Source organism: Ruditapes philippinarum, unplaced genomic scaffold (assembly GCF_026571515.1).
Source record: "Ruditapes philippinarum isolate M1 unplaced genomic scaffold, ASM2657151v2 ctg18231_1_1_1_1, whole genome shotgun sequence".
NCBI lineage: Eukaryota > Metazoa > Mollusca > Bivalvia > Venerida > Veneridae > Ruditapes > Ruditapes philippinarum.
This window is the reverse complement of record NW_026866827.1, coordinates 14727-28156: the sequence shown is the minus strand read 5'-3', so window position 1 is coordinate 28156 and position 13430 is coordinate 14727. Positions and strand designations below refer to the sequence as shown.

Below are 13430 nucleotides of genomic sequence, written 5' to 3'. Positions count from 1 at the left end.
ATTCTTTATTACACGCCGCGTGCACGCGGCGTCTAGTAGATCAGCAATGGGGAAAATTTTAGTCTTGTCTATTATCTGAACTACGGCCATATTATCGCAATTGAATCTGGTTGTTTTGTTAACTAAATCAGAGCCCAAAATATATAACGCGACCAAAATGGGGAATAACTCTAACGCTGTTATATCGGATGTAATTCCGCGTTTGTGCCATTTGCAGAGTATAAATTAATATCCCAGAATCTGTCATGAAAAACAGATATTTCGTTAAAATTATTTAGAAAATACAACCACATCTCTAAATTAAAGGCGAAAAGCCTTCTTTATCCTTATACGATGATATATTTTTGTAAGACCGCAAATTGAATTTATTAAACGGCGGATAAATGGCCTAAAATAGATGTCATGCACTTTATCTGGATGATTAAGAAGATATATAGATGCACATGTGTAACTGATGAATGCGTTTGTCCATTTCTCCACAGACATGATTTTCTCTTCACATTCTCTTTGAACAGTTTCAATTTGACCATCGGCATTTATTTTGAAAATACTTCCACTGCAGAACTGTGATATATCTACGGTGCCCTTAAGAGAGATTTTCATACTCTGTTAAGACGGTACATAGGCAGCTAAATCGTCACTTGCCAGGTAAATTAGGAGCGCAGTGAATTCAGGAGTGTTTAATTGATGCGATTCCGGATTTCGAGATAAAGTGCGGTCGGTCTATTTACCCCAAAGACACCCCAAGGTACCCCAAGACTACCCCAAGACACCCCTAGACTACCCTAAGACCACGCCAAGACATCCCAAGACTACGTCAAGACACCCCAAGACAACATCAAGACACCCCAAGACACTTTTACTGACATGTAAATACGTCTTAAATTTACATTTTTTACGGGAGGAAACTATGCGGTTCCACATTTACACATTGAATCTCTCTTCATTTATTTCCATATATTTTTAAATGTAAGATTATAAATGTATATATTCTTTTTTTGTGCAAAATAGTTAACAGCAATGAAATAATGGCAATGTTGCGGGATTTTGGTGTAGTGCAAGTTTGCGACAATGTCATTTTATGAGTAACACATTTTTGATGCCTGATTATTAAATTGATAATAATCTGTTTCATAATATTGATTTTTTTTATTTCATCTGCCCTTCATTTTATTAAAAATTAGATTAACAGATTAACATAGTCTTGTTGTTTCAGAAAAGTGAATTTTAATCAAAATATTTTTTTTTATATTAAAGAGCATATCAATAATTTTTTTAGTGATGAAAGAAGTCAATCCATAATTAACAATATTTGATATATTAGACAGTAACGTAAATTATCAGTTGTCGTATATAATAACACTTTCCCAATATACACAATATATTTAAGTTTCTTGGAGTGTCTTGGGGTAGTCATGGGACTAAAAATGTGTATCTTTCTGTCCCAGAGTAGTCTTGGGGTGTTTGGGGTATCTTGGGGTGTCTTGGGGTAAATAGACCGACCCCCCTAAAGTGTTGCCACACCTCGATTGCATATTTCTATCTAAAAAAAAGTTGTTTGAAAGCTTTAACACACAACAATACTTTTTATGATAATGAAACAAAATGGAAAAGGCAGTTTGCAACTGATTCAAATTAAAAACAGGTACATTATATAAGCTAAACAAAAGTTGACCAAATATTTTTGTCGAATCCGCTTGCGGTGAGCTCGACTTAGTCGCCACTTTTGGCGCATATTTTGGTGTATGTGCGTCTTTGCGTCAGTCCGTGCGTCTGAATTTGTCATGTCGATATCTTGCTCGTTCTTTGAAGGATAACAAAATAATTTAGTATATGTTTCGGGAAAAGTCCGAATGGGAGCATTCAGAGAAAAACACTTATCCCGTTTTCAGGCAATAAACCTAAACCAGGTAATAAATCTATAACTTTTTTTTACAATTATCTCAAGTACTATAATTTAGTACACATAGCCATTCTTTGGTGCGCTACATGATTTTTATTTTTTTGGGTCGTCAGACCAAACAAATAATGGTAGCAAAATTTCAGACCCTCATGCTGTTAATTGCAAATGCCGAGAGTAGTTCGCTTTTTTAAGCGGTTACTTCCCTTTATATGTGTACTAACGCCGAAAAATTCAGGGGAGATCACTGCGTAAAGATGGTCAAATGACAGGCGCATTTATTTTCAAGCAAAATAGTTTTATTCTTTATAGTTTTACATGTTTATAGTAAGCTCCATGATTATTTACATCTGTGTTAAATAACAGTTAGCGTCGAAATTAGAAGGGTTACAAACCCTAATTTAGAATAATATGGTTTACTTCAGGCCGTTAACATATAACTTCACCGTGGCGCTCGCCTAGGAAGCGAGAGGTCTGGAGTTCAAATCCCAGTTATGGCAATTCATTTTTTTTTTCAAATTGTTCAAGTCAAATTAATATTGAATTGAATATCAGTGTTGCAATTAGTCTTATAGCCAATTTACTACAATTAAAACGCTGGAAAGCACTGGTGGCACTATACAAAAACAAATTGGTTTATAATCCCACAGCCTTCGCCTTTTTGACATTCTGAGACCCAAACAAATTCAGCGCCTTCTGTGCTTTGATTTAAAACTCTTACGTTTTCTAAAAAAATAAAATAAAATTGTATTCCAAGTGGGCAGGTGCGCGATGACGTAGTATAAGAGACAATAAAATAAAGTAAAACTGTAAATAAACATTTTTTTTGTGATCTTTGGTATAAGATACATGTACACAATCATTATATATAGCAGACGGTTTTTTCCGCAGGATTTTCCGCGGAATACACTTGCCCTCTCTTTTTTTTAAAAACAATTCAGTTCGCTAGTTTAATTTTTCTACCTTGTCTATTTAAAAATGATTAAATAAAAAGAATAATAATGAAAAACATCTTAAAATTAATTTTATCTAGAGATATTGTTAAAATAGATTATTGATATTGTTAAAATAGATTATTAATCGGCCTTTTCCGATTATGTTAAGTCCTTTCCGCGGAAAGGGACTCTTTACCGAATTATAAAGTAGTGAATACTTTTACTCCAAACATAAATTGATCATTGTTTTTCTATATTTTTAACAAGTAAAAGCTAAATATCATATACTATAATAATTACATATATTGCTTTGAAACGAAATGACTATATATATTTCAGTGGCATATTTTATGAAATTTGCTTTTGTGTAGTTAAATTTAAGAGAGAACCTATTCTTTCCGTTTTGTTGTAGAAAAAGGAAGTGAAGTAGTTAACACCCCAGAAAATAGTCGGTGAAAATAGTATCAAAATGTCAGAAGAGTTAGTGTGGGGAGTTAAGAATGGAGATATTGATGCAGTTAAAAAAGAAATAGAAAATAAAAAGGTCATTGTCAATTGCAAATGTCATTTATTAAAGATTATAGTCAAGTTAAAATTTAGACACTTACCTTTTTGTGGGTGGGGAACTGAAATACTTCTAACAGTGCGGCCTTCATTATTAAGTTAAGTAACATTTGTCCCACGTTATCTATCTATCTATCTATCTATCTATCTATCTATCTATCTATCTATCTATCTATCTATCTAATCTATCTAATCTATCTATCTATCTATCTATCTATCTATCTATCTATCTATCTATCTATCTATCTAATCTATCTAATCTATCTTATCTTATCTATCTTATCTATCTATCTATCTTCCATATAGTCAAACCCCTGCTGGGGACCTAGACTTGACGCGCGTCAACTGACAAGAATGTTAGTAAAAGAACTGAAATAAAAGAATATAAAAGTAATGGAAATGAGTAAATTGTTAAAAACAGGTTAAAAATAGAGAAGGTATTTTAGGGAGACGTATGTTCAATCCGGCTAACAGCCAGACTGAACTCGGGGCCAGACAAGTTCATGATATCAGGTGGTAAAGCATTCCAGTGGACTATTGTTCTTGGGAAAAATGAATATTTATAGTAATCAGTTTTAGTTTGGACTTGTTGGAATGCATGGGGATGGGATGTTCTTGATGAATCTTGTAAGAGGGACGATATAATTTGGGAAAGGGATAGCCACCTGGTCATGCAAGATGTTGTGAAACATGACCAGGCGTTGGTCAATACGCCGAAGGTCAAGGCGCCTCCATTGAAGGGAAGTCAACATGTCAGTGACACTCGACATACGGCCAAAGTCATGTTTGACCCACCTAGCAGCTCTTCTCTGGACAGACTCTATCTGGTCAATGAGAGTTCCTGTGTAGGGGGACCAGACCGTGGAGCTATACTCGAGCTGGGGCCTAACAAGTGTCTTGTATGCAGTTGACTTTAACCTTTCTGAGTGAACCTTGATATTTCGGCGAAGAAAACCAAGTGTTTGATTTGCCTTTGTTGTGATGTTGTTTATGTGTTTGTTCCATGTTAGATCATTTGATATTGTAATGCCAAGGTATTTTGCAGATGAGACTGTTTCTAATGTGGTGTTATGTAGAAGGTATTGTGTTGGAATGACTGTTTTTCGTTTTGTGATTTGGATAACTGTGCATTTTGATGGATTAAATTGCATGTCCCATTTTGTCTCCCATTGTTCAAGTTGGTGTAAGTCGTGTTGCAGTAATCTAGAATGAGAAGCGACAGTCAGAGATAGATAGATGGCTGTGTCATCAGCAAATAGGCGGACTTTAGAGGATTGGACATATTCAGGAAGGTCATTGATGTATATAAGAAATAAGAGAGGTCCGAGGACCGAGCCCTGGGGAACACCGGAGGAGACTGGTATGGAGCTGGATGTGGAGCCATTTACCACCACGGACTGTGACCTGTTATCAAGAAAACCTTTGATCCATTTAAGAGTTTGACCCCTTATACCGATATTCTTATAGTGATTCTTCTCGCTTTAATAATTAATCCTAAGTGATTTACATTATGTTATAATCACATTAGCTTTCACATATGTTTACTGTAACTTTTACAGCTGAGAATGCCCGATCGGGCTTATGACATAAAAAATCATATTTCTATATAATTTTTATTATATGAGCCACGTCATGACAAAACCAACATAGTGGGTTTGCGACCAGCATGGATCCAGACCAGCCTGTTCCTCTGCACAGTCTGATCAGGATCCATGCAGTTGCTGTTCGCTATCAGTTTCTCTACTTGTAATAGGGTTTGTAAGCGAACAGCATGGATCCTGATCAGACTGGTCTGGATCCATGCTGGTCGCAAACCCATTATGTTGGTTTTGTCATGACGCTGCTCATATATTTCTTTTAAACTTTATAAACAACATAATTTTTATGAACTTAAAATATTTTGTTTCGGGAAAATGGGAAATAATTCTAAGAAAATAAAAGGTAACCAAAATATTTTTATTTTGATTTGTATCATATATAAATTCTTAATAAATAAAACAAGTGAGAATGAAACATAATAATTAATTTTTTTAGAAATATGATGTTTTATGTTTAAGCCCGATCGAGCATTTTCACCAGCCTGTTTATGTTGAATAATCTATGACTTCGCCAATAATAAATTAATGCCATCTTTTTTTTTTTCTGTCTTCCCATTTGTGTTTGTCACGGTTCAAAATTGTTAACCTATAGTTATAAAGGGAGAAGTGTGTAAGCGTCCGGATAACTCAGTTGGTAGAGCCATGGTATGGTATTCTGGTGGTCCCTGGTTCGAGTCCTGGTCAGGCTGCACATTTAATGATTTATCTCACCCTTTGACATTTGGCGCCCAAAATGGGACTCTGACTGACGTGGCATGTTGAACCTCCTTGAATATGCTCAAACTCACCAATGTGGATTGAGGAAGCTGAAAGAGAATTAGCTGTGTGTTGTATAGACTTTGTCAAATTTGTTGATGTATTGTACTTACACTATCCTATATCATATGCAGTGTGCTTCCATATTAAAGACTATACTGAAAGCTTTATTTCCTGTTATACCCATTAAAATTAGCTGTTATTTAGCAGGTGACATAATTTCTACATGTTATAGTATTGTATAAAGTTCTAGAAATTGAAACAATGCGTCCCATTGATGATTTGCCCCATAACAACTCAATCCACGTAAGTGATAATTCACCCCTCTTCAAAATTATTATTTCAAACCTAGTTTAGGTAATTAAGAAATAATAATAATAATAGATGTATGTTTTGGTAAATTTGTGAGATAAAATGTTCACCATATCAATCTATAAGAAAGAAAATGGTCAATTTAACTATTAATTCACCCCAATTAAGTAGTGGTTCGTCACCACCTCATCAATCATCATTGCACCATATTCTAAATCATTTTCGTTCAAGAATGTTCACATTGCTTGTATTTGCTGAAAAAGGATCAGTTGGTGGTATGCACTGAAATACTACATCTTATCTGGTGGCGCCAAACGTCATTAAAATGGGAGAAGATGTTATGGGGTGGATCATTATATTACCAGTCCAAGGTGACTGGCAAGTAAACAAACTTTTAAAAAAATCTTTATTTTTTAAACTATTGGTAGGGTTTGTAGAGAAATGGTTTACAGTGCAAGTGGCACATTAGATTTCTTTAATTTAGCAACATCTGCCTGATTTATCTACATGTATATTGATCACCATATCTGTTATTTACAGGTAGGGGCTATTGCAACATATTTGGGACAAGCATCTGTGGATGGTATTAGTGTGTTTGAGGCTAGCTTGAAACTGTTTTGTACATTTGACAAAGAAATTTCTGTTTACAGCAATTTGTTAATCTCATATAGAAATCTGAATATTGAGACTTGCTGCAAATAAATAATTTTTATTATGTTTTATTTACAGGGAGATATTAATACTGAAGTACAAGGAAGAACTGCCCTTCACTTTGCAGCAGATTATGGTCAAACAGATGTTATAACTTGCTTGTTAGATAATGGTGCTGATATAAATGTAAGAGTTTCCAATATATTTTCATTTTTATATGCCTCCACCATGGAGGTCATGGTATCATAAAGGTAATTAAGGTAAAACATTTTTTCAGACAAGTTTCTTGATTGGGTCTCTACCTAAATTGAAAGATTATTTTTGATTTCTCAAACAAATTTACATTTGTGTCTATATTGCCTGTCTTTGCAGTGCTCTTGTTATACAAAATGTATGCTAGAACTTACTGAAGGTGGACTGGTTGTTGACTACTCAAAATTAATCGTAATTGTCCGATAATGTCAGTAATTTTACTGTCTTCTTGTTTATTCTTTATAGAAAAATTCTTTTGAAACTGTTAATGAACTACAAGATTTGTGAATGTCACTAATAATGATATACATGTAGTAATGATAAATGGACTTTTTACAACCCTTAACAGACCAGTAAAAGCAATACCTAAGTACGGTCAAACTGTTGTGTAAGACCACTGTGAAATAAGACCAGTGATATGAAACCTGTTTAGAAAGACTACCCTCGTACTATTTTCCCCATTTGAATGATTTTAGTGTAAACTGATCTATAATATATAAAGTCAACCTGTGATAAATAATTGTTTGATGCTTTCATTCTAATTTCTAACACATATTACACTGTAATCTGTAGAGAATATATTTTCAGTTGCTATTGTTACAATTTCAGAAACCAGATAAACATGGTATATCGCCACTTTTAGCAGCAATATGGGAAAATCATACAGATGCTGTTAAGTTGTTATTAGAAAGAGTAAGTTGATGAAAATCAATTCTTAGTTTGCATTATGAGCTTAAGCTGTGTAGAATTTGTTAAGTTCTATCCTTTGTATGTTTAAGGTATGGTACGTCCGAGTAAATGTATAATAATTGATCAGCTAAGCAATAGAAAGAGCATCAAAACAGGAGGCTCTCTGGTTTGTATAAGGAGGCATTTCCTGTTGTCACAATAAGTAAACCCCAGAAAAAATGAGCCAATCAACGCGCGTGCTCTATTTTTATCCCTGACATACAGTGCGGAAACTGGAGTGCGGGTTACTAATAGTAAATGCCTTAAAGGGAGACACAGGCAAAATTCATTTCTTCGTTTTGATTTTTTCATTCATTATTCTGTAAGTGTCCTGAAAATGAATACACTAAGCAGTCACAGGGACAAAACTTTTGTACATATAAAGAATAAAATGGTGGTTTCCTAACCTGACCCACGTGGTTAAGATTTCCCAATAGTTGTAACAGTGAACTATAGAAACATTAAAGAACATGTCAAACGAATGCCTAAGACTTGTTTTAATCATACAATATCCACAATATCTGTTATTGTAACATCCAGGGTTTGTACAAGTCACATGACTTGTTTTAAAACCACTTGCTGATTCTGTCGGGGTCAAAATTTTGTTCAACATATATAGATATATTTATGCTTCAAACACAAAATATATAGGATTTAAACAAAAATTTATGCTGGGACTTTAGAAGATGTCATTTTAGCATGATTTGAGTACATTAGATCATTTTAATATTTATGTCATTAATTTGCCTGAGTATCCCTTTAACTCCATTTCACACACTGTATGGGTATACATTTTAATTCTGACACATATTCAGTAGAAGTCACCAAAATATGACCCAAACTTAAATTGTTGTTCAAAACTTTTGTATTCATAAATAACATAATGATAAGAAGGGCAGTTGACAGATATCTAGTATATCCATTTAGTACTGGTCCAATAGAACTGTTACAAGTTGCTGCTGAAATAATGCAGTAAACTGGGGCAAAAACAGCCACAAAACAATAATCTACTGGAATTCATTTGTGTTGTTACCATGCTGGGTGGTGATGTTGGTAGTTTACCCTCCGAATCACAACAGTAAGCCACATTGAATTTACCAGTGCATCGTCCAGCCACGGCATCATTCCAAGGCAAACATCTTAGGTCTTTTACCAGTACAAAAGCATGATTACTACAAAAGTTGAATGTTTGCAATACTTGAACCCTTTAGCAATTGAAATTGAAAATGACTATGTATTAACAACTTCAGAATGAACTTTCTTTCTATATAGGGTGCTAGTAAAGAGGGTAAGGCACCAGACGGAACGTCGTACTATGACTGTGCGGAGACGGATGATATTAAAGAATTATTGAAGAAAAAATAAATTGACACATTGGTGCTATATTTCCAAAGGAAAGAGACTTACAAACCTTGTATTTGGAATGCCAGGAATTATTAATTATGAGACAGACTGTGAAGAAAAGAACAGGAAAAAATGATCAAACATTTTAATGTTGCAGAGATCTAACGAAGAGATGAAGGAAATTTGAAAAATGGAAATATTTTTTTTAAATGATTTAATTGAAAGTACAAAGATTGTATGTTGATTGAATATTGTGAAAATTGTAATGGTATGATTTTTTTTCAAGTTTATAAATTTTCAAAGTAAATTTTGAAATCACTTTAGGAAAATAAATAGAAACGAAGAAGTAAAACGATGTAATTAAAACAATTCAATGTGGTAAAATGATTTTTTTTTTAATATTTTGTTCTTTTTTTTTCAAAATTAGCTGAACAGAGTATGCATTAAGTGTGCTTTACTTTTCATCGATTTGATTGTTGGGTTTTCAAACTTTTCTTAGGTAATTTGTAGTAGCTTTTCTCATTCAGTTGCATTATATTTAAATTTGTCATATAATATTTGTTTTCAGCTTTATATTATGCTTGTATTTCATACTTGTTAAAGTGACTTAAATTCAGGCAGGTTACATTTTATGCTTTGGTGAGAAATTCAGCAACTTAAATAAATTTCTGCAAATTTATTTTTGGAAGGGGAGCATAATAGACCTTTGATAGAATTGAGCTATATATATATATATATATATGTACCTGTAAATTTTAAAATGTTCTTATTTTGTTAGTCTTAAGCTGATGGTTTATAACTTTGCAACTTTTTTTAGAATTTTTTTTTTGTGTTTTTGTATAAAGATTTCTGTGAAATCACTGTTAATGATTGCGAATGAATGTTTGTTAGAATTTTTCGGTGTATGTTTGTAATTTATAAACAGTTGTTTATAGACAATTCATTGCACAGTGTTTGTGATTTCACATGTTGTTTTTTATTTACCTTATTATTCTGTCAAGAGGAATGGCATATATTCATATTTATATACAAGAAATAGTAACATTTCTTATATCAAAAATTATCTTTAAAGAGTAACGGAAGTGTTAAAAGGGTGGATTTTATCATAATCTAATATCTTTTATTTATTGATTATACGAGGGTTGTCCCAAAATATCGTAGACTTCATTATTTTCTCTTCAACCTGACGTCATAACTTAATAACATTTACCAGATATCTTCCTTGGTCATTTGTTAATTTACCTTCTTAAAGTAAATAGCCAATATATAAGGTAACGCTTTTTATCAGGGTTTTATATTAAACAGTACAACATACCCGGAGCACGATAAAATATTAGTCAGTGTTGAGAGCATGCTTCTTAAAAACATGCCTTTAACTTCCAGCATAATAATAATTATGGGAAATACATTCCTGTGGAACGACGTCATTCATTTTTACGTCATATCACCAACAGACGTTTATGTAACGCTACTTTGAAAAAATCTGTAGCATAATATGTAACAGCAAACTCGTACATGTAGTTTAAAAGACATGGTGTAGAACTATATCTTAATTGCTTAAGTCAAGTCAATGACCTGCCAGATGCCCACCCAAGCATGGTTAAATTGTTTCCCTTACTATGAAAGTTGCTGTACTTGTATTTCATGTTTGACTTAAGTGTAACAGGATATTTTATAAAAGTCTTTTTGAATCATGTAGAAATAACGACAACGTCTGTTATCTATAATTCCTTTTATTCATGATAAATTGATACATGTATATGGAACATATCAAATATTTAAATTCCTTTGACAATCTTTGTTCAAAATAAACCCTTAGTCTGCTTGCAGCAACAGATTCTGCCCATGTGACCAGTGCAGACCATGATCAGATGACATGGATCATCCGTGCAGTCTGATCTGAATCCGCTCTGTGCCGTCTGCATTGTTCACAATTCAGTTAGTATATATTTTGAAAATTTCCCTAAAAATGATGAATGGTTTTGTCCACCTACTGAAAGATAGACAAGTCCATTTAAGATATTTAGGGTTGTTAGGGGTAAGGTAGAATGACATATTTCCGATTGAGGTAGGTTAGGGTTAAGGTATACCTACTGAATGACTTGTTTAAGTTGTTATATATTTCAGAATGCCCATGTGATCATATGCTTCAATTAAAACATGGTTAGTGTCAATTTATTTTGTTTTTGGAATACTTGTTGCCATTTTGTTTGCTTAAAATTTTTTATAGATACTTAAACATAAGGCATTAGTAATAACGATTTGTGCGCAGAAGTGCCCAGCAAGACTCTTATAGCCTAAAAAATATAGTCAGAAAGACCTTTAAGTATTTCTTAGGTTTTTAGAAACTTAAAAGAATACCAACCCTGTTTCATGTTACCAGGGTTCAACATTTTTTTTTTACATTTTTGCAGATAGTCTAAGGGAGATAATTGTCCGAGATAGAAAAAAAAGTGCTAATTAAACAAATCTTGGATATGACATTACAACAAAAATTGTTTATTTTTAGTCATTTTGTATCTCTCGGCAAGACTGAACTGTTTTGGAGTTGTTATTTTTGACAACTCAGTTTAAGCATTTTCTCTTTATTTAAAATACCTACCTAGCAAAACTGTTATTATCAACATTACAGTAAACGGGCCATAACTCTGCATCATATACATTATATCAGAATGATAGCCTTTGGTAAAAAAAAATAATGTTTCATGAAGTATTTAAATAGCAATATATTTATACCGATATTTCACAACATTGCTCTTGGAAATTGTGTTCGTCGTTTGATAAAAAAATCACAGCTGGTTTTTTTTTTTTTCAGAAAAGCATTGCTTTTATTTTAATCAAGCAACTCTTCCTCCCAGCTATTATAAAAAAAATAAGGTTATAAGATTGTTTTTGTCTTCTTATCTTCATACAACAGTTTGCTATTAGTATTTGTTTTTTATATATATATAAAATAGTGCTGTGAAAAATTTATTGTGCAATGTTTTAATATACGAATTCATAATATCATTGTATCACAAAAATCATTGTCTGAATATAATGCTATTGATATAATTGTGTTGATTTTTTTTTTGTGATAGCCAATATTGAAAGGCACTTCCATGGGTTTTACTGGATGCAGGATCCTTCAACAATTTACCCGTAAAAAGCCTACTTGGATACATAATTCTCTGTAATGCCAGCATCATAAGTTTTGTTTAATATAATTTATCGCATGGTTTGGAACTTTTCCTTTGTTCATACTAACCCATTATACTCAGTACACTTCAATGAGCATTTGAAAACCGTATTGATATATAGCAGTACAGTTTTTTCATTGATTCATACAGGAAAAAAACTTGACTGCTATACAGCGGTTGAGTTTTTTTAGCACATTGTATATATCAATGTAGTTTTTTTCACAGAGGCTCCAATGGGGCAGTGGTAACGAACATTCCCAGTAGAACAATAAAATAAAATAAATAGATAAATACAATGAAAAATATAAACATAGATAATTAATGAAATGATTTCTGAATCAAAAGTGCTGAAAATGGTAAACTGTTACGCCTTTCGTTTTCAAACTTCATTAGGAAGTAACTCCAATAACGTGCTACATACACAACTTGTATTGAGAACAGCATAAAGTATAAGATATATTCAACACCACAGTGGCACACTCGCAAATAATCATTATGTTGAGAGTGGAATAACTGGTCAAGATCTTTTGTTTTTACATTTCTAACACGTTTTGTTATAACACTGCTGTCATCCCTGTACCTTGCTCTGAAGAATTTGGATTTTCTACCTTTGAACATGAATGTCTTCAAGAGGGTAATCATTGTGTTCAATTCTTTAAGAATGAGAAGCAAAACCAGTATCATTAGAGCTTTCATAGGAGCAGTGCACTCAAGCTGGATAGTAAAGTGATCTAGTTTTTATTATGCAGCAGTGATCTAGTTTTTATTATGCAGCAAGTCTTGAACTGGTCCAATTCATATACATTGTATTGGTATGAAAACATTTTTTTAACCTTCAAACTTTTTTTTTTACAACCAATATATAGTATTAGACAGATGCCCCAACAAAATAAAACTCTGGCAGATGCACAACTACACATGCTGATCAACAATCCTGTAAAGTTTCAGGATTCTAGGTCGAATTCTTTTTGAGTTATGCAAGACAAGTTGAAAATCTTTATGTCAAGGGCAATAACTCTTCAAATACTGAATAAATCTACAAGCAAAAACCTTCAAGTGAATAACTTCTTTTGTTGATCAAAATTCCTGTAGTTTCATGGCTCCATATCAAAAACTTTTTGGGCTATTTGTTAAACAAGTTACAAATTTATATTGTCAAGGGCAATAACTCTTAACAAAACTGAATTAATCCACACGCATACCCCAGGTG

At 32.9% G+C, this 13430-nt stretch overlaps 1 protein-coding gene across 2 annotated transcripts; it reads left to right on the top strand.

Annotated features, from left to right (window-relative positions):
- The first annotated feature begins 3221 nt into the window (after positions 1 to 3221).
- Positions 3222 to 12095, top strand: LOC132733819 (myotrophin-like). 2 transcript variants are annotated; one of them, XR_009626224.1, is made up of 5 exons: positions 3222 to 3379; positions 6795 to 6902; positions 7578 to 7661; positions 8970 to 11072; positions 11114 to 12095. XR_009626224.1 is itself a non-coding variant. In XM_060720508.1 (4 exons), the coding sequence occupies exons 1-4, from the start codon at positions 3305 to 3307 to the stop codon at positions 9060 to 9062; spliced, it is 360 nt and encodes a 119-aa protein (XP_060576491.1). In that variant the 5' UTR covers positions 3222 to 3304; the 3' UTR covers positions 9063 to 12095. The 2 variants fall into 2 exon arrangements, 1 of the variants encoding a protein (XP_060576491.1); XM_060720508.1 differs by having other exon boundaries at positions 8970 to 12095.
- Positions 12096 to 13430: the final 1335 nt, after the last annotated feature.